The sequence below is a fragment of the Diadema antillarum genome, unplaced genomic scaffold (assembly GCF_040938485.1).
Source record: "Diadema antillarum isolate AM-2024a unplaced genomic scaffold, OU_Dant_1.0 seq00001876_RagTag, whole genome shotgun sequence".
In the NCBI taxonomy this organism is placed as follows: Eukaryota; Metazoa; Echinodermata; class Echinoidea; order Diadematoida; family Diadematidae; genus Diadema; species Diadema antillarum.
Window position 1 is genome coordinate 212,521 of NW_027272544.1, and position 26,247 is coordinate 238,767.

At 36.3% G+C, this 26,247-nt stretch overlaps 1 protein-coding gene across 1 annotated transcript; it reads right to left on the reverse strand.

The window, feature by feature from the left end:
* Positions 1-603: 603 nt before the first annotated feature.
* Positions 604-7,513, reverse strand: LOC139712930 (tyrosine kinase receptor Cad96Ca-like). The gene is made up of 8 exons (XM_071624711.1): positions 7,286-7,513; positions 6,571-6,666; positions 6,116-6,297; positions 3,442-3,546; positions 2,283-2,388; positions 1,821-1,917; positions 1,362-1,461; positions 604-669 (listed from the first exon to the last, which is right to left on the reverse strand). The coding sequence occupies exons 1-8, from the start codon at positions 7,488-7,490 to the stop codon at positions 604-606; spliced, it is 957 nt and encodes a 318-aa protein (XP_071480812.1). The 5' UTR covers positions 7,491-7,513.
* Positions 7,514-26,247: the final 18,734 nt, after the last annotated feature.

The window sequence follows — 26,247 nt, forward strand, 5'->3', positions numbered from 1 at the left end:
AACCTATGCGAGTTCTTAGATCATCACGGGAGGATCTATACGTAATACCCTCCATTTCAACAAACTATTATGGCAAACGTAGTTTCAGGCATGCCGCCCCAGAACTGTGGAACAGCATCCCAAGTGATATAAAACATGCGAGTTCCATCAATAAGTTCAAAACGTTTTTAAAAACGTATTTGTTCAGAAAGTAACATAGTGATTGTCGATGATGATTTATGCAGCATTCTACTGTTTCTTTTAAATTTTATATTTTTTGTATGTTTCTTTGTCTCCCTCCAAAGCGCATAGAGACCTTGCCAAAGGTATTATGCGCTATATAAGAACGGTGATAATAATAATAATAATAATAAATTAATCAATATTCTATTTCATTTTGTTACGCTTGTGTTTAAATGCTACTCTATTCTACATCTTTAGCTCAGTAGTACTTAACAGAAATGTAACGTAAGTCAGTTAAAACTTGAAGAAAGTATCAGACATACACGCATCCCATAATGTATAACAACATCTGAAGCCACAGTTTACGTCTATCAAAAAAAAAACAAAAACAAAAACTCACGAAATTCATGGAAATTGTGCCTTTTTTATCTTGATGGACGTCTAGACTGTTATATCGGCCACAGATTCATACAATCTCTCATCCAAGTTCTGGAGTGACAGGTATTCCTTGAAAGAGCAAAGTAAGCACAGTTTAGTGGAAATAATTTCATTTTAGTCTAAAATTATTTTTTATAATATCAAAAGGGATTTAGAAACGATTAAGGTTTCAAATATCTTTCAGTATGATAATGGCATAGTTACTTTATTACATAAATCGGTTCTGAAATACGGGTCATCTAACATTATTTCATTGTGTATACTCAATACGGCCCCAAATGTTATCTCGTATCATTTTTACACTAGTCATTTCTTTTTAATCCAAAAAATGTTTCATAACATATCATTAGACGCAATGTGCGGGTACACCCCAGCATGAATTTATATCCGTAGACAATTGGGGTGTTTGACAATACCTCTTTTTTTTTTTTTTTTTTTTTTTTGGACAAATCACTGAAAAAACGCAATAGCAGACTCATGCATGGGTAACTTAGGCACGTAAAGATTTTATCTGATATTTAATTATCAAATATTCGTACATATTTGTGTATTTTTAAGAACATACAACTACATGTACCAGTGAAATAGACAGTTCATGAACTGTTGGACTGACACTTAAATAATCATTTCATCGGCCTCCTATCAGCAAATTATGTAAAAAAATATTAATGCTATAAACGTGATGAGTAGTAACTTTCACCAGTGTGTTCACTCTGAGTTAGTGAAAGGGATTATTTAATGAAACCGGTATGATAGCTTACGTGATACACTTCCATGGTTGGTTCAAGTTTCCTCTGAATGGCATTATAAGAGCATCTCTTTTCCGGCTCCATTTCCCAGCAGCTGGTCATTATAGAGTATCTATGCGAAGAAAAGATCGAAGTAAACAATAAGACGCTCAATGACCAAAAATTGTTTTCCGCACTGATCTGTCTTTGAATTTTGTAAGTGTAAATACAAAATGTCAAATCTAGACAGACTCGGTACTGGGCACCAGAAATCTACAAGAATTCTAGTCAACAAGAATAGGTAAACACACACAAACTCACACACAAACAAGCACACACACACACACACACACACATACACACACACAGCTAAGCACAAGCGCACACATGCTCAAAGACTCACACACAGCGATGCAAACAAGCACGCATACAAAACGACTCATACATTATATCGCATCCACCTGAAAACTGGAAGTGAAGGTAAATACTCACAATTCTTGACCACAGTGAGAAGGGCGTGGCATCCTGTATCCCTTGGTAACCTGCTGCTTCACCATGTCCATCGTCATTTTGGGATATGGTCTTGCTCCTTGACAAGAGGCAGAGAAGACGACAGAGAAAAGGAGAAGATTCATATATTTAGATATCATACTTAGCAGAGTTTTTGTTATTTTTTCATGCATTTTGTTGCTAACTACTTTAAACTTGTTCTTCTAAATTTCGCAGGATCCTTCATTTGCAGTATAAATCAGGTGTCTCAAAAAGTGCACACTCTGCAGTTGTAAATTTTAAGATATTTTTAAAAGTGTGTAATATAATAATTGTACCAAGTACACTTGCAAAATAACTTCGTATTATTGTAGCTTTGTTTGTTTTTTCTTAAGTATAGATGGAGGTTTGTGAATTTGGTGAATTAAACAAAGAGGTGTAATTTTATGTAATATTACGTCGTACCTAGAGTGACGATTTCCCAAAGAAGGATTCCGTAAGACCAAACATCACCCTCAATCGACCATTTTTTATTCTGCATTCCCTCAGGTGACATCCAGCGCGTTGGTTTCTGCAAAGAATAAGTAGGAAATACACAAATGAGCGGCATTTCGCATACGTTTTTTTTTTTTTAATACAGTGTAGATAAGTAACTACAGGAACCTGCTCCCCCATTTATTGAATGCCACGCTAATGAACAGAGCAAATGCACGTGTTAAACTTTAATAGTGTGTAATACGAGTAATGATTTATAAGACTTACTGATTAAGGAGTGAACGCAGTACGCCTAATCATTTTTGTTTTTGTTTCATTGCAGAATTTTGCTTTTTGAGTGGACAACAATAGCAAATGACACTTATATAGCGCTTAGTACTAACGTTTTTTACAGAAAAAAAGTTAAATCAAAATACACGTATAGCATTATACGTATAACATAACAAAAAATAATATTGAATAAAGGAGATTAGTTCTCAGCGATGATTTAAACTTATCAACACTTTCAGCATTTCGGATATAAAGAGGGAGTTTGTTCCAAATAGATGGAGAAATAACAGATAAAACCCTGTCACCATAATAGGTAAAAGCGTGGGGAGAATGTGATGTAGTTGCAAAATGGAAGGACGGAGAGAACGGGTTTAAGTGGAGGAACGAAGATAAATCAAGTCTTTAAGATAAGATGGGGCAAGATTATTACATATCTTTTAAACAATGAGAAGGATATTAATGGTGATACTTTGATGTATGGAGAGCCAGTGGAAGGATTGGAGTGCTTTAGTAATTTGATGAGATTTTTTTGTAAGGGTCACAAGCCTAGCAGCTGTATTTATAATTCTGATTTGACACAATTCAATATTAGGTAGGTATCACGGGACCATTGCTTAATATCACTATGTGGCATCAAAATAATTCGCTCAGTAAATTTTGTTTCAGGAGAAATCATATTTAATTGTTGAGTGCTTAGTATTAACATTATACATGTATAGGAATATTGATAACCATTTCAGAAAAAAACGACTAATGTTATTGTTACGTGGAGTATCTGCTCCTTGTTTGAATTAGTCATCATGCTCAGATGGGTATATAATAATTCATTCTACGATTATCATGCTTGATGAGGGCTTACACTTCCAGAGAGTGGCATGAATGACGTCATCCCATAGTCAGAAATCTTACAGATCCGGTCTTCCGTCATCATTATGTTGTGTGCACACAGGTTCCCGTGGATAATCTAAATTTGATATTAAGTTATGAATCCGTTAATATTTCTTGAGTTACCGGCTTAAGAGAAGGTTATTAACCTATTTCCTCGAAATGTTGAGAACATAAACACACACACACGCACACGCACACACACACAGAAATGGGCACGGTTTTATTCTGTCTGAGTGTATCATACTAATTTCATGGAAGAAAAATAAATGATGAGGAACCTATTAGATGCTTGTGGGGCCAAAAGTTCTAAGAAAGGAAGTCAAAGGAAATCGAGAGCACATTATATTAATGTGTGTGTGTGTGTGTGCGCGCGCACACACACATGATAAATGTCAAGCTGTTCGTCAAAACGCAACGTGTTATGTGGTTGAAGCGTTTATTGTATGGTGAGACGAAATTTGGATGAAAAATGCATTTTGATTTATGTTTTGATGGTATAAATTATATATTTTGATTATGCCAATTTTTTAAAAGTCTTTCTTCCCCTACGTCAAATGTATGGCTAGTTTCGGCTTCTGCTGTATTGATGTTTCGGAATAGGTATTTATCAGCATTATGGTGGTCACACTTTATTATTTTTTTCCACGTCAGACGTTTGGTCAATTTTGGTTTTTGGTGTGTGTCTAAGAAACAGGTAACCACGATAATACGATATGTCTGCAGTGTGATTTGGTGTGTTATTGTTTGTGTTTGTGGGTGTGCGCGTGTGGGTATATTTGTTGTTGTTGTTGAGGTTAAATGTGTTTGTATGGGTGTATGTTGAGGGTAAGTTTCCGGCGGGGGGGGGGGGGGGGGAGTGAGGGCGGGGTACGTTATGCCTGTGTAAAGAAGTGGGGATGGGCGGGGTAGTTAGGTAATAGTAGAGTAATGGTGTGCAAGTTTCGAGGGTTAAGCGGAATACGGTTTGTTTTGATAACATGCACATAAATGGTTATTTTGACTTCTACAGGGGGGGGGGTGGTGGATAGGTTGATAGGTTAAAATGATGAATTTCGTTCGGTTCATTTATGTATGATTTTGTTATCCAGTTTATTGCAAGTTTGGGAAATACTGCATTCTCAATGGAGTGTAAAGGGAGTTTGTTAGAGTAATGAAGCAGATATTGATTGATTGATCAAGTTTGTCAAGATTTCTTTTTTTCTTTAAGGGTTATGATGAATTTACTATAATATTTGTATATTTTATATGTAGCATGTGCTCTGCAAAATAAAAAAGTGATTCAGCAACACAAGTGTGTGGGTGTGTGTGTGTGTGTGTGTGTGGGTGTGTGTGTAATAAGACAGATATGGATTGGCTAGATCATTTTAATCAAGATAGCTTTTTCTGAGAGTAATGAAAAATTTAATGTCATTACCCTGATGTAAGCATGCTTTGAACAAAAAAGAAACCCAAATATATTGTACTGTATGTTAGAAAAAGAAATGATTTAGTAGCGCAAGTGAAAAGAATACAGCATCTAATTTGTTACTGTTGTTGTTGTTCATATCAATTTTGTTGTATACATGGACATGATATTGAATGAAATTCAAATAAAGAATATCATAAAACAAAATAAAAAAAAAACCCAAAATGTTCTTAGGCTGGTAGCTTGAATCCATGTTCTCTATTAAAGTATCAAGGAGCATATTTTGATTTTGTGAGAGAACAATGAGATGTATAGAATTATATCAGCGAACCAAGATAAAGATTTGATTTATGCATAGTTAGTTCATTAAAGGGGATGGCTAGTATCTGATCAGTCGGAATCAGTGGGAATGCTGGGCAATGATTGTTTCAATCCTTGTGGAATTCATTTAAGAGTACATTATATCTATTGTTGTGTGAAAATTATTTGCTTCAGAATGGTCTCATATTCAAGTAATGTGCAGTTCAATGTTTCCAGGTTAGCATGCCTGTACAGTGACGGGGCGATTAAACTGTACATTTCTTGAATATGAGACCATTCTGAAGCAAATAATTTTCACACAATAGATATATAATGTACTCTTAAATGAATCTCACAAGGATTGGAACAATCGCCCCCAGCATCCCCACTGACTCCCACAGATCAGTTACTAGCCATTACCTTTAAATATGGTGAAGAAAAAAGAAGGAACCTAATACAAGGTCCTCTGGATACATAGCAATAGCACGTTAGGCGTTTTTTTTTTGTTTTGTTTTGTTTTTTTTGACGGTGACTGGAAGCCGATGGAGAAACACAATGCTCATCAGCAGTACACCTCGTTTAGTGTTTAATCACATTTCAAAGAATAAATAAGTCCGCCCTTCTTCCGATGATGACAGCGAAGTTGTCAAGAAAGAGTGGAATCTGGTTCACAAAGGAATGTTTTAGTAGGCATTTCATGGCATTGGTAAGGAACAGGAAATCATGTAGAAAAAGAACAGAGCATTATTATGATATGAGAGCTATCATCCATGAAACTAAAGTAGCTACATCCTCGAAATCTTAAAAGCTCTAGATTTAAAATCTGAATCAGTGGCAGGTGTCCTCTATAATGTTTACTCATTTCATAAATAATGTGTACGTCTGCATTACTTGCACTTATATATCAAATAATCAAAATTGGCTTTTCATGTGTAATTACCTTGTTGGATGCAAGGAATTCCATCCCTTTTGCCACCTGCCAGGCAAACTTCAGTAACTTGGACTCATCAAAGCGGGGCTTTGCTGGCTTGATGTTCCCGTAGGGAGATTTTGAAGACTGGTTATTAAACTGCAGAAAAGTCAGCAGTGTCCCACCAGAAACAAATTCGTGTACAGTGGTACCTGTATGACGTCACAATATTTGTTTTTACAGAAGTCAATTGAAAGGTTTTAAATACTTCAGCTTTATGAACACTTTTGGTTCTGTTTTTTTTTCTGAAAATTACCAATATAGTAATCTCAAGCAAATGAATGTTATTCAATAACTTGTTTACTGAAAGAGAAAATTAATAGTAGTATGTTTAAAGTGTTTCTCCATTTACTTAGATTTGAATAAACTACGCTGGGATCACACGATTTTCAGTTTTTTTCGTCGGGGTAACTTGTAATACTTACGATATTCTTCACAGTATCCAAGACACTTCACAATATTTTGATGGTTTGGAAGTTTTTGCAAATATTTCACTATCTGCATAATGTCTGGAACATTTTCTGTACAGCATAAATATGAGGTAAAATATTTTGATGATTAGAAAGGCTGCATAAAAGTTGAGAAACGAAACAATCATCATTGATATCTCAAAACTCATGTTTCCATTAGCTTAAGGTTCATTAGTGTGTTCTAACAAAGTACATAATTTTTTTATGTCCATCACGGAAATATTATTTTTTTTAAAAGAAAATCCATACTTATCAAAAGTATCACAAAAGTCTTTTCATTTTTTTTTTTACTATGCGTAACTGCAATATTTTACACTTAATCAGTGGGGCTGCATAAAGCACTTATTTTGTATTACTACAAAATGTGTATTTCTCATCACAATGTCCTCGTCAAGCGTGTTCTTATCTAAAAGGTCTCAGCCATTTCAGAATTGCACAGGGTAATGACATTTTTAACATTGCAAATGGTTAAAGTGACACCTGCTAGACTTCATTTACTATCAACATGAAACAATGTTGTACCTTTAGAGGTTAGCTTCAAACAGCAATAGATAACTGAGGCCAACTGACTTTTTGTCAAATAATTATAATATGTATTACAAAATGCACAAACCAAACTGGAGAACAAAATATCTTGTAATTTTATGGAAACAGTTCTACTAGTAATGACCTGTGACCTGTCTCAGGGCTACCGAAGCCGCTCCCTGTTTTGTGCGGAGTTCACCCTTCCACACGTCGCCAAACTTCCCTAGGCCGATGGAACCAAGCCGAGAAAAGAACGTTAAGTTTTCAGCTTGAATTGCAGCAGTGCTCGGTGTAAGTGGTTGATATACAGCATAACCTGTCAAGTCAAATTGAGGAAAGTAGTCTTTCATGTTTCTGATAGCAGTCTATGCTCCTTTTGTTGTTGTTGTTGTTTTCTGCGTTTGACGCGTGTAAAAAAAGGGACCTCTAGTGATGCTCTTCCACCAAAACATCTGACCACAAGTTAGGCTGGCTAGTAATTTTATTGTTTGGTCATTACTGATGAAAAGCTTCATATATGGCCAGTATCCAGAAACGTCCTCTGACGTCATCAAATATAAGAACTTATCCTGTTTCAAAATGTTGAACAAGGTTTGTCACTTCTCGCTTCAAAATATGCCAATCACAACTAGAAACACACACAGTCACACACAGTCACATGCACACATACATGTATAATCTATTAACTACCAAGAACGATTAATGAAGTGAATAAACAATTACGCATGTTGTCTTGAATAATATAATTATAATGTTCAACTAAATAATATTAACAAAATGAAAATCAAATATTCAGGAACAAGATTTAGTGATGATAACCAAAGGAGCATCTGTGAACTCAAACCAATAACGATATCGTAGGTAAAAAGGTGTATACAACCTTTGCTTCCGCTTTCGATCATCTCATAAGCACTGTTCTCGCTTCCTCCTGATAAGCCTGTCCTAATATGGTACAAACACGAGCAAAATGAATGAATTTTTTTAAAGGGATTTTACAGTACTGGTTGAGGTGAGGATTCAGGTTTAATTTTTTTTTTGTAGGTAATGAGGAACCTCTTATGATAAATGAAAGAGTATGTGATTTCAAGAAAGAAATCAATGTTAATTTGATGAAAATTGGCCTGAAATGGTTGAGACATCCAAAGAAGGGATCATGATAAAACTGGCATGCCACGACTTTTTATTAGGACCTCTTTGTTTTTACCTTGTTTTTAGATATCTCAGGCATTCCAAAACCGATTTCCATCAAATAAACTTTTAATTCCCCTTAGAATTGTAAACTTTTTAACATTGTTTATTTGATAGAGTGGTTTCTAAATATGTCGCAAAACTTTGCAAGTATAAATTCTAACCTCAACTAGTACTGTATACAGTACCTTTTTATTGTGTAATTTCTGATTAACACAAACCAGTGATACTAGAAACATAACTACAAGACAGGATTTTGGAATCCATTAAAATTTAAACGTAAATGTTTATAGTAGGCCTAACACCCCTTTCTGCTGCCACTGAAAGCTACTCCTGTAAAAGAAAAAGCAAAAAAAAAAAATGACATCACCCCGTAGAGGTGATGTGATTTTGCTTACCTTGTGTGCTTCTCAGATGTATTTAGTACTAAAAGACAGGGAAAATAAAAGAAACAGGGGTCATAATGTAATTTACAACTATTCCTTAATTATTGCATAAATGTAATTAAACAACTTTCATTACATATACTGTTATTCCTGTCACAATCATGTGATAATTACGGAATGGCGAGGTGGGTCCTAACATATAGGCCCTACTCTACTTATTCGGCTTTTGAAGATAAAATGTTATCTCTTGAATATGGGGGGGGGGGTAATTGTCATATTATACCTACATTTTCTATATCTGTTTATATAATTAGTCAACTTAAGGAAGAGAACAACGTATTTGCACAAATATGTTCACACTCAAGTGCACACATATATCATATCGCTACAATGTATACCATTTAATCACGTGAACTTTATCAGGACTGTTTTCCATTGTCAACCAAGTGACTTTGCTTTACCAACAAAAAAAGTCCAACTGTGTGCCACAAAACGGTGCTTTTTAAAGATGAGATGACCCCAGAACCGTCACTGCGCATACTTACGGATTATCTATAAATAAAAATACATTCAATAATGAAAATAATAATAATAATGGTGATAGTAATAATAATAACAATAATGATAATAATAATGATAATAATAATGATAATAATAATAAATATAACAATAAAACTTGTTATTATCATTATCATTACATGATATGTACAATTATGAGTCCATGATAATAAGAATAACCTACACCAACCTTGACTGGATGCTTTGCTCTCTTTGTAGCATTGCAGAATATTTACTGCTACGGAAACAGCTAGCAGTACCCCCATGATTAACACAGCTACTGTCATGCCAGACAAGAAAAACGCGTCATCTATTAGATTGGAAATAAAATGACAAAAACCCATTATCATCAAAAGTACTATCAAAAACCCAACATCATTAACGCTGTAACAGTTGTTAGTATCTCACTATATAGCAAAGGTACATATCCATCTTATCGCTTATATTTCATCGCTGTCTCACTTTTCTTATTAGTGTGCAATTGACAAACAATTGACCCCACCCCAGTACATTTTTGTTCTAAAGATATGTCTATCTTAAAAGGATCGTATAGTTTTGGTTGAGACCTAATTTCAGATTTCGAACTTTTTTTTTTTTTGTGAGATAATGAAAAACCTCATGAAATATGAAAGAGCATTAATTCTATGCAGAATTCAACGTTTATTTGATGAAAATTGGTTTTGAAATGGCTGGGATATCCAAAAAAGAGCGATTCTAATAAAGTGTGGGACCCACGCTTTATTAAGATCGCTTTGTTTTACTTTGTTTTTGGATGATTCAGTCATTCCAACCCGATATTCATCAAATAAACTTTTAATTCCTCTTAAAATGTTATGCTCTGTACTAGATCCATAAATGTTTTCTTGGTATCTCGCAAAAAGGTAAAAGCCTAAATCTCATCTCCACCAATACTGTACCATCCCTCTAAGGGGAAAATTATACTGCATGTGCACACGTTAAGGATAAAAACAAGAGGCCTGATTTGAAGGAACTCGCCTTGGAATTAAACCCTAAAAAGCCCAAGCTATTTTGACTCCTTCCAGGCCCAAGGGGGGGGGGGGGGGGGGGGGGAGGTTGCACAATGTGCCCCTCTAAATAAGTTATTTATGATATAATGAATCGCTGTCAGATTTTGTCTGATCTTTGGTGGCAATTGGTTTGTGACCCGTAACAGGGTCGAGGAATTTCGGAAAGCGCCGAGGAATCTTCCGAACTGCCGGGTTGTATAGGCTCCGGCTATATAGGCTGTGTCGCAGGCCCCCTTCTCGGTTTAGGGATGGCTTCTCCCCTTTCACGTAGGTAGACTCTTTGACTCCCATCTCGAACAACCGTGCCTAAGATCTATAAGATGACCTCGTCCTTGTTGTCAAAGGTGCAGTTACTGCTGTTCAGATCGGATGATTCCTCGGCGCTTTCCGAAATTCCCCGACCCTGTTACGGGTCAACAACCAACTGTCGCCAAAGATCAGTCGGCCTGATGAAGCGTCCTCGAAAGGACGTGAAACGTCGCTACTCCAAATTACAAGCAAGTCCAGTTGATAAGATTTCCGATATACAAATAGTTCACTGTCTTTTGGCACATGGGTAGAGCAACTTATAATCTACATGAGCCGTGATCCTTAACATAACATTAATTGGCAATTTTCACGGTCTTCCAATGTAAAGAAATGAATATGAAATTATGCTAAAATCATGTTTTTCCCTTTCACTTCATTCTATTTCATTTTGTTTCATTTTATTTCTTTATCCACATTATGTATGTTTTTTTTTAATTTAATATCAATCATCTTTATATTCACAAAGGATAAACAAATTAACTTTTACCACTATTTGTTATGACTAAAATTTCTCAAGGTCAAAACATGGGGTTCTATTCATTACAATAATTATAGACAAACACATGAGACCAACGGTGTATTTTGGGGGATAGGCACCACAGTGTGCCTCCCATTGGCCTTTACAGGGGTAAGCAGCACCCTCGTCCTCTCGCTAATTCAAGGACTGTACAGTGGTTAAGAGAGATGTTTTTTTTTTTTTTTGTTGAAATATTAAACACGAAAGTGACGGAATTGTCCGTTTACTTTATGTCATTGATTGATATTGTAATAACTTCATCTAAACGAATGTGTGTGTTTAGAAGTGTTTTGAAGAAGCGACGTTCATGATGGTGTATCTTTTACTAGGTCACAATCAGTATATGGAAACCTAACGGAAAGAATGTATAACGTCCACATGCCTGTCTATAGCACCCATTTCCACTCCACTGATATATCATTAGCCCTTATCTAACATAGGACTGCTTTGATATTCAGTTGTGGTCCTGTGTAGGTAAATACAACTACGCGTTGTGGTTATAGTCCAAGGTTTGTGCATGATGATATCATAAGTCAGTCATGCATCTTGTTTGCTTTAGGCCCCCGAGTCGACAGAGGCCACTCACTCGAAGGATATGCCCATAGTTTCCAAACCCCTCGAATATCATTTTTTCCAAGCGGACTTTATACCTGGTGTAACAACGCATATCATATTATAAATCATAATATGCTTCGTCGAGATGTGATCGCTGTACTGATACTATCGAGCGTGAATTAATTTTAAAGAGAAAACTTCCGGATGGCGGAAAGTGCACTTCATTGTATAAAATGCTTTTCTCCTTCCGCGACACGATGGTGCCACTTTGATTTGTAAGTCTACACCAAGAGGGATTTCCTTATGGCTATTGTTTAACTTCCATCATAGCTTTAATCTCTTCCTTTATCAAAACATCCCGGGTGTCCGCTATAAATATACGCATATTAGAGATGATTTCTGTGAAGAGTTAATGCAAGACATATTAGCGTTAGCATATAGGAGTATGATTAGGCTGAGCGCTAACGGGGTATAACTGGGGAAATCCCCCCCCCCCCCCCCCCCCACCAAAAACATCAAACAAACAAACAACAACAACCATCAATTAACCAACCAAACGAACAAATAAGAAGTACGCCCCCACCGCCACGAGAGAGGAAACACAGGGTGAGACCAATGTCTGTGTACCGAATTGTGTCCTATACCTCTTTAAACAGTTGAGGACGAGTCCTTAGTATACTCGGGCAATAATATTGTATGTGAAATGTGTGATGTAGCAAAATCAGCCCGTCCTCAACGGGTTAATAGTACACATCCCCACGGCCACTTCCACAAATATAAGTTGGACTCGTTATCTATGGACTACGTGAGTGTCAGAAATTAAACATCAGACATAAGGTAATGGCTATTATACTGAATAACAGTGACGAATGATGTTTCATCGTAGACTGTTTTTTAAGTGCTTTCATTTTTTCATTGCATTATGAATTGAGAGACTAACCACTTTACAGCGACAGAACTATCGCAACTACTTCGCTCAATTGAAATACTGAAGAGAAAAAACAACAACAACCACAAACAAACTAATGGAACTGATGGTAATGTCTTACAACTCCCATTAACGCTGTACTTTTGAATGCACGTTTCCACTCTGAAAAAATGGTGACAACTTCCGTAAGTTCATAAGTGTTATGGTTGTTTTTACAGTTGGTAGTCTCGCGCCAGCAAAAGCACATAATTATCTTATCGCTTTCACTTTATCGCCGTGGATCTCGCCTGCCTTATGAGAGTGCAGTGGACGATCTTAAGCTCATTGTTATTTTGTCTTTCCGAAGGTATAATAATAAAGTTGGGGATAAAGTCAAAATAAGCAATAGTATTTGCTTAACATTCTGATAAGTGGCTTTGCTTCATGCACACCATTTGGATATTGACTACTATTTATAGTATTTTTTTCATCTAAAGGGGGGCAGTAAATTTTGCACAGACAAACAAAAAAGAAAAGAAAAGATAACATGCATACATTTTATACGGATAAAAACAGTGATTTTTATTTGAAAGATGTCGGACAGGAATTTACGCAGCACCCTCCACTGCCCTCGCCTCTCCCAAATTCCAGGATTGTACAGTGGTGAAGAAGTTGTTCTAATTGAAAATGAAACACAGAAACGACTGGATTATCCATTTGCCTTACAGCACTCATCAATGCTTTTTTCGTGTCTAAACAAGTGCTTCAGTCGAGAAGCAACCTGAAGTACGGCTGTTCATGATGATGGTCTCGTGCAACACCATAAACAGAACATAACGAACACAGCAAAATCTGTATAGCGCAATTTTCTTTTCTGTTGTTTAATATCTAACATAAGATTGCTTCCATATTCAGTTTACATTTGTGGTACTGTGTACATAAAGGCAACTACCTCAGCTTGTTAAAGGAATCGTACAGCTTTGGTTGAGACTTAATTTCAGGTTTCTAACTTTTTTGTGAGATAATGAGAAACCTCTTATGAAGTGCGAAAGAGCATGTAATTCTATGAGGAATTCAACGTTTATTTGATGAAAATTGGTTTTGAAATGGCTGAGATAGCCAAAAAAGAGAGATTCTAATAAAGAGAGATTTTAATAAAGTGTGGGACCCACACTTTATTACGATCGCTTTGTTTTACTTTGTTTTTGGATATTTCACCAATTCCAAACCCGATTTTCATCAAATAAACTTTGAATTCCTTTTAAAATGGTATGCTCTGTACTATATAATAAGTGTTTTCTTGGTATATCGTAAAAAGTTAAAGGGGATGGCTAGTAACCAATAAGTTGAAATGAGTGGGAATGCTGGGGGATGATCGTTCCAATGCATGTGGGATTCATTTGAGAGAACATTATATATCTATTGTGGTGTGAAAATTATTTGCTTCAGAATGGTCTCATATTCAAGTAATGTGCAATTCAATGTTTTCTGGTTAGCATGCCTGTACAGTGACGGGTTATTAAACTGCACATTACTTGAATATGAGACCGTTCTGAAGCAAAACATTTTCACACGACAATAGATATATTATAATGTACTCTTAAATAAATCCCACAAGAATGGAACAAGACCATCCCCCAGCATACCCACTGATTTCCACTGATCAGTTACTAGCCATCCCCTTTAAAAGCCCAATTCTCATCTCCACCAAATACTGTACCGTCCCTCTAAAGTCCAAGTTTCTGCACAGCGGTATTGTTGGCCAGTCATGCGTGTCGATTGCTTTAGAAGTCTATGACAAAGGCAATATTTGATATAGCATCATGCACAGTGTCGATACCCATTGAGATCTAAACCTATACTCAATAAGCCCATGATCTATTACCGAATGTTGTATTATCCTCGCGTTCACACATGCTTTCCAAACCGACAGAGAAACAACTTTCAAAGTGGATAAAAAGGTAAGAAAAGGTAAAAAATTGAACCAGTATAATCGATTTTCTAAGTATTGTTAAATTTACAAAATGTGAACAATAGTTACGTGTATAATAAAATGTTTCCAGCATATACCGTTTACAGTTATAGTTTAATGAGAATAACAGTGATATCTCCTTGTATTTTAGGCTTTATTGCAAAAAAAAAAAAATGATAGGATGTTTTGTGATACAGTTGACTTACACTTATGTATCAAATGTGATATCTTGAACACTTTTTTTTTTAAATCACTACTCCCAAATGTAAACATGACCTTTAAGCATAAACGCCCACGAGCAGTCACACAAACAAGTGCTGTATAATTACAGAACCGATGTCAGCTCTGACTATGATTTTAAAGGGACTGTACAGTACTGGTTGAGGTAGGGATTCATGTTTTGAACATTCCTAAGTGAGATAATGAAAAGCTTCTTATGAAATATGAAAGAGCATGTAATTTCAAGAAGGATTCAATGTTTATTTGATGAAAATTGGTTTTCAAATGGCTGAGATATCCAAAAAAGTGCTAATAATAAAAGGCGACATGCCCCAACTTTATTAGTATCTCTTTGTTTCACCTTGTTTTTGGATATCTCAGCCATTTCAAAACCGATTTTCATCGAATAAACTTTTGATACCCCTTAGAACTGCATGCTCTTTGACATCTCATAGAGTGGTTTCTGAATATCTCACAAAACATTAAAAGCTAAATCTTCACCTCGACCAGAACTGTACACACCCTTTAAAGGGTGGATACTTTATGGTCACTATGGAGTCTAAGACAAATGATAAAGGACAACAGCTGGCACATTCCTACCTGTTGCAGATTTCGAAGACATCGGAACCGACGTTACTACATTTGTGGTCGGTTTGACTGTCTTACCAGCTAAACACACACACACACACATACATAGAGCAATGACAGTATAATGTTCCATGAACGATATTAGTTTTACGCTAAGTATTCACACTTCCTTGTTTAAAATACACTTGAGTACACTTAAATAAAAAAAAAATAAATTCAGTCCTACTTACCAGGAAAAAAATAAATAAATTCAGTAGCTAAATTTTGTTACTTTGTCTGTCCAAATACTCTACGAAAATATCAGCATCACAAGCATTACACCTGTTCCATAGAATTGCGTTTTAACTGTTTTCCATGTTTGACGGTATAATTGTTCATTATGTTAGACCTATCTTTCTCTTATATTTTATGCACTCAACATAATCTTTTATACGTTTTTATTTTCTCAAACTATTGCGCTTCAGTTATAATAATGGCCGCAATGTACTTACTGCCTGGAACAAAATTCCTTGTAGCTGTGGTGTTTCCAAGATAGTTTACACTCACACAGAGATACTCCGTATCAAAATCGGGTGTTGCCCTAGTGAAAACTGAAGCTGTTGAAACTGGAGATGGGTTGTCAGTGATGTTTTCGTAGATATAGAACATTGTGACAAATGGGTTTGGTTGGTCAGCTTGCTGGATGGTGCAGGTCACAGTGAGCATCGTTGTAGCTGTGTCGTCACAGAAGCCAACGGCCATGATACCAGCATCAGGCGGGACTACAAGGCAACAGTAATTTTGTCTATCAATTTCTGTGACATGTTTTTATCATGGTCATCTATTCACTAACATGTTTTTAAAGATTTTCTTTCTATTACAACCATCATTATTTAAGTTCTTTTATTGCTTGTTTGCTGTTTGTGAATATCCTTTGCTTCCAATATCATTATTGATAGTAGAACACAATTGTTAAAGAGGGATTGCAAGTTCAAATGAGATTTCAAACTGGTTTAATCTTTGGAAAAATGAACTCTCTATAGATCTAGTATAAAATATTTGATTTCCACTGTATATAACTATATTTCATGAATTTGAAGATTATATACGTAATTATGCTGAAAAAAATAACAGTTTCAGAGAGCGATTCCTCGCCAAAATCGGAAAACTGCTCTCGATCTAATTTATTGTACAAAATAAGGAGGGACGTCAAAAGTAGGAAACAGCACCGCTGGCCCGCATCGACTGAGCTAAATGTGTATACACTATCCATGAGAATCGCACATGAATGATGCTACTTGGAGGATTATTTTTTTGGCAAACATTAGCAGTTTTAGTGTGATATGTTCTGAGTTCTACAGGTTCAAAACCACTAAATATGTACAATTTAGTGAAATACTTGTCGCAATAGTTTTACCAAAGAAAAAATAAAGCAACGACCGATTGTCATAAGTTTCGGGTAATAGTTACCGTTAGTACATTGTTAACTAGAACTGCCGAGAATTTGAACATCCAGTTATGATTCTTTCGGAAGTTATGCATTCATAAAGATGGTAAACCCGCCAAAAACAGCATGTCGCAAATTAATAGTTTTGCCGATATGTTACTATTATGCAAATGAAAGCATGATCTTTTTTCATTAAAACTTGTTCTAAGGCAAATTAAGCCATTTGCCTACACGTTAGAATAAAAAGAAATATAATTGAAAACTGTTCAGTTGAATTATTTTACAAGTCAAATTTGTCGCAAAGGCCTGTGAAACATACGTTACCATGGTTTCAAGTTTTCCTTTAAAACATTCCCTGGGGTTGAAATTGTAAATTATCCGTCCTAAAAACTTAGAAAATGTCTCGTCCAATGCTGTAAACAATAGTTGTGCCACCTGGTTATCTGCTGCAGAGAAAAAGCTTCAAGCACTAATATGTGTCAGACCGTATGGTTAAGAAATGAAACATACGTTACCACCGCTATGGAAAATTAAAAATGAAAATGTTACAAGGAAGATGCCAAACATAGGCATACGGTACCCCAATCTCTCCACTGAGTTTTCAGTTTTGAGCCATTACTAATCGCTTGAAAAAGTCACATCGAAGGTCTGATGTAACTTACGTTACCGAAACATACGTTACCCCCGAAAAAATAATCTTAATTAGATTCACTAACATTGCAACCATTCATCGATAACAAGTGCTATCTAGAGCTACAATTGTATCTTACTCCATAGTTGCATAGAAACAGTCATTGCGACAAAATGGCACATCACGTTGACGACTCACAGGAAATGGACTGCACGAGATCTTTCTCAGTATCTGAGCGAACGGTATATATATTTTCAAAGTCATGTTTAGCGTAATCACATTCAAATATTGGTACTTTTTTACTATAAGCAAGTACTTTGGTGTTTGTTTTGTCGAGGAGAATAATAAGTTTACATCACACTCAGATATTTATACAACATTAAGGTACTTAAACATAGGGTCAATATTGTAACGTAGGTTTCACTTAAGGTAACGTAGGTTTCAATTTTACATATGCATGTACACTGTCGTGCTTTTCACCAAAGCTTTATCCTAAAAAAGACTAATATCCATAAATAAACAGATGAAAAACATATTTCAATTTACGCTTGCACTAACCATTCTTTTTGGCGATAATCATTGTCAATGAGGCCCTGAATACCCTGGTAACGTAGGTTTCAATCACTCTATCAAAATCAATCCAATATGTATGTTAATGATATATGAATGATGAAAATAATGGTTTTCATTTTAATTATCATATCATTTACTTCAAAGTTATAGTGACTGTAGTCTACCAAATTCATTATGTGACACTTCATTCCTTGTAATTAGAGGTAACGTAGGTTACGTAATTATGTAAGAATATCTTATTACTGATTTGCAGTATGGATTTTCTGGAATCTTATCATTACTCCTTCGGTTCCTAGAGGTCAAAATGGGAAAATAAAGAGCCAAGATTCAGGCCGATTACTGAAGAAGGAAAAAGGAAAAGATTGGAGAAGAAGCCTTCCGTACTCTCTTAAAAAAAAAAAATGAGTGAAAATATTCACTCTTCATGGAGTGAATACAAAAAAAGAGTGAATTTAGAGTAAAATTGGAATGAATTTTGAGTGAAAAAAAGTTCATTTTCACTCATTTTGGGGTGACCTCAGGGATCACTCGAAGATTTAGGAGTGGTCCCTGAGGTCACTCTAAAAAGAGTGAAAATGAACATTTTTTCACTCTAAATTCACTCTTTTTTTTTATTCACCCCATTAAGAGTGAATACTTTCACTCGATTTTTTTTTAGAGAGTAAATCCGAGAAACAACGTGTAAAAAAGTATTACGTTCCTGTGGAAAATCTTAGGAGTTGGGAAAAACAAGAGCGCAGAAAAAAAAAATGAAAGAGTTAAAAAGCACAGAGCGTTCGGCAAGACAATAAAAGAAGACTTAAACCGATCTCAGCAAAGGGTGAATGAAGGTGATAATGTCGACTTGATTGACAAGGATTGACAAGGAAATTGATTCACAAATTTAAAAATTTGCTAATGATGTATACTTATGTATGCTTTACAATGAAAGGTACTGTATAAAAGTGTTGGCTTGTAGATATCAAATTGAAAGGATGAAATATATGTAAATTTCCTTGTTTATGCACCGAAAATCATCCATGAAAATTTCTACCCAATCTAACTATTCCGAGATATTAATGAAAATATGAAGTTTAACCAAGAAAATAGACGAAAGCGTCATACTAACGCTCTTATACCAACTTTCATATAATTTCACTATAAAACAACTCGCCACTTTTGCATTATTCTCTCCTATACACTGGCTCTTACCCAGTATGCCTTTTATTGAAAGTTTCCTTTTGCAGAAAAATACTAGATTGTGAGTTTACAGTTGTCTTTTATAATGATGTCCACTGAAAACATTTTATAGGTCACCGAACTTTTATTCTATGTAATGGAAATAGAAGAACTGCAATTTGTTCTTCTGACATTTCTATGCCTTTTCCATTGCCTCTCCCCCCCCCCAAAAGGGGGGGTATCCAAATTATGAAAGGTGCGCCTTTTTGTGTTTATCATTGTTGTCTTTATAGACTAGTGTGTCATAGGTCAGTTATACTCTCAATCTAAAACCGTGAGAAAGCTGTCTATTTACGTGACCACTCTTAAATTGTTCATAATTCTGTATTTTTGTGACTATTACCCAAACCATGCATTATTGTTGCTTAAAACTTACAGATTTTTTAGCACATTATTGAATAATGTGCCAAGAAATCTGTACGTTTTAAGCAACAATAATGCATGGTTTGTTCATTAATGAAACTCGTGATAATCATGCATTATTAATCATAAAGCAGTGCTGGTGTTTGCATTTTAAACTTCATAGGCTCGATGTGATTTATTTCACATTTTTCACTCTTATGCCTGATATATCTTATTGATGTAAACTTTAATATGCTAAACAGTTAAGTGCTGACCAGTTTGTGTACTCACACTGTGCAATGTTGTTTAGCGATGCATCATTCCTTTTTAATGCACTTTCCAATGCATCTCCACTTTCGAGTGATTAATATTTCAATCTGGAAACATTTGAAACATACGTTACAATTGTTTATAGTACACACTGATACATTTTAGGGGTTCTTGACAATGTCTTTTGTGACTCTTATATAAATGCATTCCTTTGGTTTTAAACAGGGCACTTCAACAGGTAATTTTGCAGTGAAACTCATGATATTCAGACAAAATAAACTCTTGAAATCTAAATATTGTATTCCAATTTTTCATTTTTGGCCAAATGTATATACTATCAGGACGATAAAATCAGACGACAATTAAATAAATCTGCTTCCAGAAGTACTGAAGGTCTTGCAATGCTGGTACTTTTGATATTTATTAGAACTCTTAAAATTTATCTTCTTTTTTAGTGTTTAATATATTCATGTAACATACGTGACTCATATGCGTAACAAACGTTACCAAGGTTTAAACAGTCACATTTTCATTTGTCATATGGTGACTGAGATTGTTTGAGAATATGTGCAGGACAAATCCATCTAAAATCATTTGGCAGTTTTCTGCAAGTTCTATGTGTACGAATAAAAAAACCACAGGAAACAATCTAACTTTACATAGTAAACAACCTCCATCATATCTATCAATATCTTAATTCACGGTTACAGCAACTCATCAAATGAATGGAAAATATAGCAGGCACATTGAAATAAGAATGGTCATATCTTCGAAACTATCCACCAATAGAAGGATAGTTAAATTGTCCATCCCTAAACAGAATGAATATGGTCAAAGAAAAATAAGCGCAGTAACGTAAGTTACAGTGGTGAAATTTTCATGTTCAACTTCAAATTTCAGAACATAAAAAGTTTGCAATATTTGTTGCTCATTTTTGTTTAAGTTGAAATTCAGTGTATCCTCTAGCAATTTTTCGTTGTCGGAATGTTTTTGAGAAAACTTTATTTTTTCAAAATTTCAAAACCTGAATTGTACATTTTTAATGGTTTTGGCCCTACAGTACTTTTAGGAAATTATAGTCTTCGAAAGGGACCACAATACCAGTTTCATAAAATTATTTGATGTTAAACTAGGAACAAGGAAGAAAAAAAAAAACAGACGTGCTCTGGCTTACTTATTTTTCCAAATTGACAGTGCAACCCGACGAGATAGGCCGGATTCGTGTCATGGGGATTGCCAAGCTGCGTGTGGCCAAACATTCTTTGGTATGCTCGGAACACTTCAAAGATGAATGTATTTATCAATCTATGGCCATGAAAAGGAGATGAGTTTCTCTTGTCGATTTAAGTTAAAACTTTTTTTTTCAGTTACAACAATCAACGAATTAAAGCACCAACAATAGTACTTTCTACGCATCGAATTCTTTTCAACGCCGAGCCCGGTTCTGCTATTAGTGTTGTAGTGCTGCGGTACGCCCTGGAAACAGCTTCATGCTCAATTGCAGCTGAGCCTGTTGAGGCTGACTCTTCAACAAGAATGTAAGTTCCAGATTCTGAGGAGTATATACCTCAAAAGAGAAAAAAAAAGCAAGGGTATGTAGGCCTATACACCAACGGTAGCTGTCTCTTGTTGTTAGGCTTCTAATCTAACGCTAGAATTGAACAAACGGTCAGCCCAGGATAGTAGAGACAAATCCTCTCGTATCACTTTAGCACTATACTGGTATTCTATAGTATGATCCACTACATATCACGGCGGTCAGCACATTTTCAATTAAAAAAAAAGTCCTGAAAAGAGCATTTCAGCCTTACTGAATCAGCTCTAGTGACTAACGTTTGGCTTACCGACATTATGAATTAATCCGAAAAAAAAAGAATGTTTCTCTTGCACAAGTCTCTCAGGTGCCTTCCAAAAACAAAGCACACTTCAATTCAGGTGCTGCTGTAAACCTGGCTGTGAGCGTAGTGTTGATGCTGTCAGCTGTGAATACAGCCTCGGTTACACCGGAGCCGAATTAGCTGCGAATCCACCCGAATAATACGGGTGGATTTGGGAGCATTCTGTTCTCCTTCCCCGAATGGGCAAAAATTCGGGAGGGATCCTGGAACATTCGTGGAGGGATTCGGCTCGTCTTGAAATGTTCAAAACCAGCCAAATTCCCGAATACCCTCCAATATACTCCCGAATGTGGCCCTGACAAATTTCATTCTGGCCACATTCGGGATGTATTCGGATGGAATGCGGTTGGATTCGGGGAGGCATTCGGGGCATTCTGGGCAGATTTGGGCCCATTCGTAATACTAAGGGAGTCACGGCCCGAATCATCTAGCTAAATATACCCGAATAATCACGAATAGAGCCGAATCTGCCCAGAATCCCCGGAACACCTTCCCGTATCCATCAGAATTGTTACCCGAATACAGCGCAGAATACAGGCGAGTGTGCCGAATAGGCCAGAATATGCCCGAATACTAGTAGCAACCGAGTAGGTCGAATGAGCGGCCAGAATAACCCGAATAGCCTCCTGAATATAACTAGATTGGCTATACGCGTGCAGGGAGGACTCGTATTTTGGCCACTATTCGCGGTGGCATTCGTTTGTGTGTGTGTGTGTGTGTGTGTGTTTGTGTGTGTTTTTTTTTCGGGATGCCCAAAATTGATTCGGGTCATTTCTTGGCGATTCTGCTCTAATTCGGGACCTATTCGGAACCTATTCGGGGAGCTCCCCGAATCAGAGACGAATATGTTCCCAATCCATCTGACTTAGGCCATATTCAGGCAAAATTGGTCCAAATTTATTTGGGAGAATTCGGTTCTGATGTAACCCTGGCTTAAGGGTCTCACGGACCGCGGCACACAGCTGATAGCAGCTGATGAACGTTGCTGTGTGTAGCGTAGGCCTATAGGCGCAGTGGAGGTGTGACACACAGCTTTTTTTTTTTTTCCTTTGAGAAATGTGCTCCTCTGAAACCGAAACGAAAACCCTAATCACAAAGACATGCCGGCTCATCCCGGATCTGATCCGGGGTGATCTGGGGAGAGATCCATGTTGACGCCTTAGGCATCCTTGGACTTCCGGGAGGCCAACGCGGCAGCTTTTGGAGGTCAAAAACATCCGGCGTCATTCCGGGACTGCCGTGTTGGCAGAGCAATCCGGGGTGATCTGGCATGTCTATGTGACTTGGTCTTTACGTTCTTGTTGAAGAGTCGGCCTCAGGCTCAGCTGCAGTTGAGCATGAGGCTGCATCAGGGCGTACCGCAGCACTCCACTACTATCGGCCTACTCGTTCCAGATAGTTAGTAGCAGAACCGGGCTTGCTAATGAAAAGAGTTCGTTGTGTAGAATATGCGATTGTTGGTGCTTTAATTTATTTTAATTGTTACTGAAAATAGTTTTAACTAAAATTGAAAAGGGAAACTCATTTTCTTTTATGGTCACAGATTTATCAATACGTTGTTCATTCATCTTTGAAGTGTTCCGAGCATACCAAAGAATGTTTGGCCACACGCAGATATTTTATTCCGCACGAAACGTACTCGGCCACGCGTCATGTTCGTCGGTTTGCACTGTCAATAGGGGGAAAAAGTCAGATCGTGTCTTTTCGAAAGCTATAATTCCCTAAACCTATTATAGAAACCGGAACATATAACACTTAAAGGCATAATTTACCATTTGCAGATGAAACAAAAACCCAGCTTTAGTGCTTTAAAATACTTCTAAAATGTGAGTTATGGATAGGAAGACCACTGTAAAAATTTGAACCCGTATAATCGATGTCAAGTATTGTTAGATACACAAAATGTAAACAATAGTTATAATAAAAATGTTTCCAGACTAGACCGTCTACAGTTATGGTTTATTGAGAAAAATACTGATATCTCCTTATATTTTAGGCTTTATTGCAAAACAATTTATTTGGTAGGATGTTTTTTGATACAACAGACCAACACATTTGTATCATTTGTGATATCTTGAACATTTTTTAAATCACTGCTCCCAAAGGTAAACAGGGCCTTTAAACTGCATTAATTTGCCAAACAATAATCATCCCAGTCACGTCTTTCAATTGCAATTTCGCACTGATAGTGTACTAGTATACACATTTCACTCGGTCGATGCGTGCCAACTGGGTTGTTTCCTAGTTATTTTTCTCTGCTTAAAATTACGTCGGAAGCCGTTTTCCGATTTTGGCGAGGAAGCACTCTCTGAAACTGATATGTTTTTCTTGTTATTTCTTCATAATTATGTATATATGCGACCCTGCATCACAAAACCAACAAAAAGTCGCCAGACATGGATTTTTAGGTCAGAACAGAATCTGAAAGAGCAGACTTTAAGCTTTAAAATGATGTATAACTCAATTCGAATTGACTCTCCTAACCTATCCTAAAATTGGAAAGAAAGCACACACTCCAGAAAAGTGTGAACTGAGAAAAGAGGCTCTGAAGTGCAGGGTTTATTCAAACGCCTAATCTTTACCAAGCCGCGCTAGCTGAGCTATGACTGGGAAAAAAGGAAGGATGTATAGACCACAGGAGCAACAACAATGAAGGGATTATCAGCGTATGTTGTTCAGCATAATCTGGTAAATTAACAATTTTAATCTGGTAAATTAGTTGATTATTTTGGTTAATCTCAATTCAAAATTAAGCATGCTTTATAACTGCATTTTGATCATGTTGAATACAAATTTTGAAAGCATTGCCGTCATTCTTTCTAAAATTATCAGAGTTGAAAGTGAAGAGTATGGACAGGGTTTGTAAGAAATGAAAATCAAGGGGACTCTATACACGCTATAGGCAATGATAGGACACACCTAGTCACAATGTTCTACAAAAGGGGTGTTTGAGAAAAACGACCAAATACACAATTTCCTGTCCGTTTTCATGATCCCACACTTCAGCATAATGAAAAAACTTTCACATAAAATATGAAACTCAAGATTCACTAGGTTAACCCATTTCACCTATTTCCAGTCCTCGCACAAAATCAGTGCGTGCGACTTTTTGTTGATTTTGTGATGCACGGTCACATAACCGTGAAAGACGAATGTTTTACGCCAAATCCGGAAAGTTAATCTTTCGAAAATTGAAACATTTTGAAATTTCAAATGAATTTGCAATACCTCTTTAACAACTTAGATTTGTCCAGTCAAATGACTGTTTACACCACCCTGTATTTTTAAAGCATGACATTCAGCTATGACAAAGAATATCTAATTGCTTTTCGACATTTCAAACGTTTTTTTTTTTTTTTTTTGAAGTGAAGTATGACTGCAAAATTAATGTGAGAGTATGGATTGAGGGGGGAGTGGCAATTGCAAAATATTACAGCGCAACCATCGCATAAATTGTTTTCCTTAGAGTGAGAAGTAAAAGCAAAAAAGAAAAAAAGAGAGAATGGAGCAGAAATGAAGAAAAATATTTTTGTTAGAACATTGATGTCACGTTTGGACTTACAGTGAACATTGAGAGAAGCGATGCTGTCTTGCTGGTTAAGTCTCACCAATTGATGTCCAGTGGTTTCACATCGTAGAGATTGCCTGTAATTGTCCTTTGTTGGCACGAAGGTAAACGTACTTGTTGTATCAGTCAGTTCTGAATTAATAGCATTTGGGGCGTTTGTTGTTACTATCCTAGTAGTCTGTGGTATATTACCAAGATACCAGTTGATGTTTACTGTTGGTCGGCTTCCTACTGCTTTGCAATCTGCCTCGTATGTTTCTCCAGCGATCGGAGTAGAATTCAACGTTAATGATACAGTTGGTGCCACTGTTTAAGAGTTGAAACACACACAAATATTAGAAGCAAACACAAGTTGACACATACAAGTACAAACACATGTCATACACTCACACACACACATACACACACACACACACTCACACGTACTAATAAAGTCTAATAAACAATAACCAAAAGAAAAAAAAATGCCCTTTACTTGCTATTAAAGTGTGTATCCTTAGCAGGTTAACTTTCTTATCTTTTTGTTTCGTATACAACACATGTCGATGTGATATCTTTGAGCATAATGCGGTTGTTTCCTATTAATTTCGGCGTGAATGCCAAGTACTGAGTACTTTTTCTTCATGATTTGATCTGAAACCTTGGATAGCGTCATAATTCTGCCCCACTTGCTGACCGTTGCTGACGGTGCAGTAAAGGACAATCATATCATCTTCGGACTAATTGATTCGGGTCATTTCTTGGAGATTCTTTTTTTTTTCGGCTCAGCCGTCAGCGACTTTCGGATCCTTTTGTCATGGCGGGTCACATTTGTATGGTAAAATGCAGCGACCGTCCCTTATTTTGGTCCTTACGAAATTCTACGAATCTTATGTTATCCTGGAAACATAAAAGTTATAAGTTAGTGTGGCATAAGTGTTACATCCAGTGGCGTATCTAGGGGGGGGGGGGGGC

Coding starts and splice junctions, on each gene's coding strand:
- LOC139712930 (XM_071624711.1), bottom strand. CDS start 7,490: ATGAAAGACTACTTTCCTCAATTTGACTTGACAGGTTATGCTGTATAT. Junction 6,667..7,285: donor AGCCCTGAGACAGGTCACAG/GTCATTACTAGT, acceptor TATGCTGTACAG/AAAATGTTCCAGACATTATG. Junction 670..1,361: donor CAACCATGGAAGTGTATCAC/GTAAGCTATCAT, acceptor TGCTCTTTCAAG/GAATACCTGTCACTCCAGAA.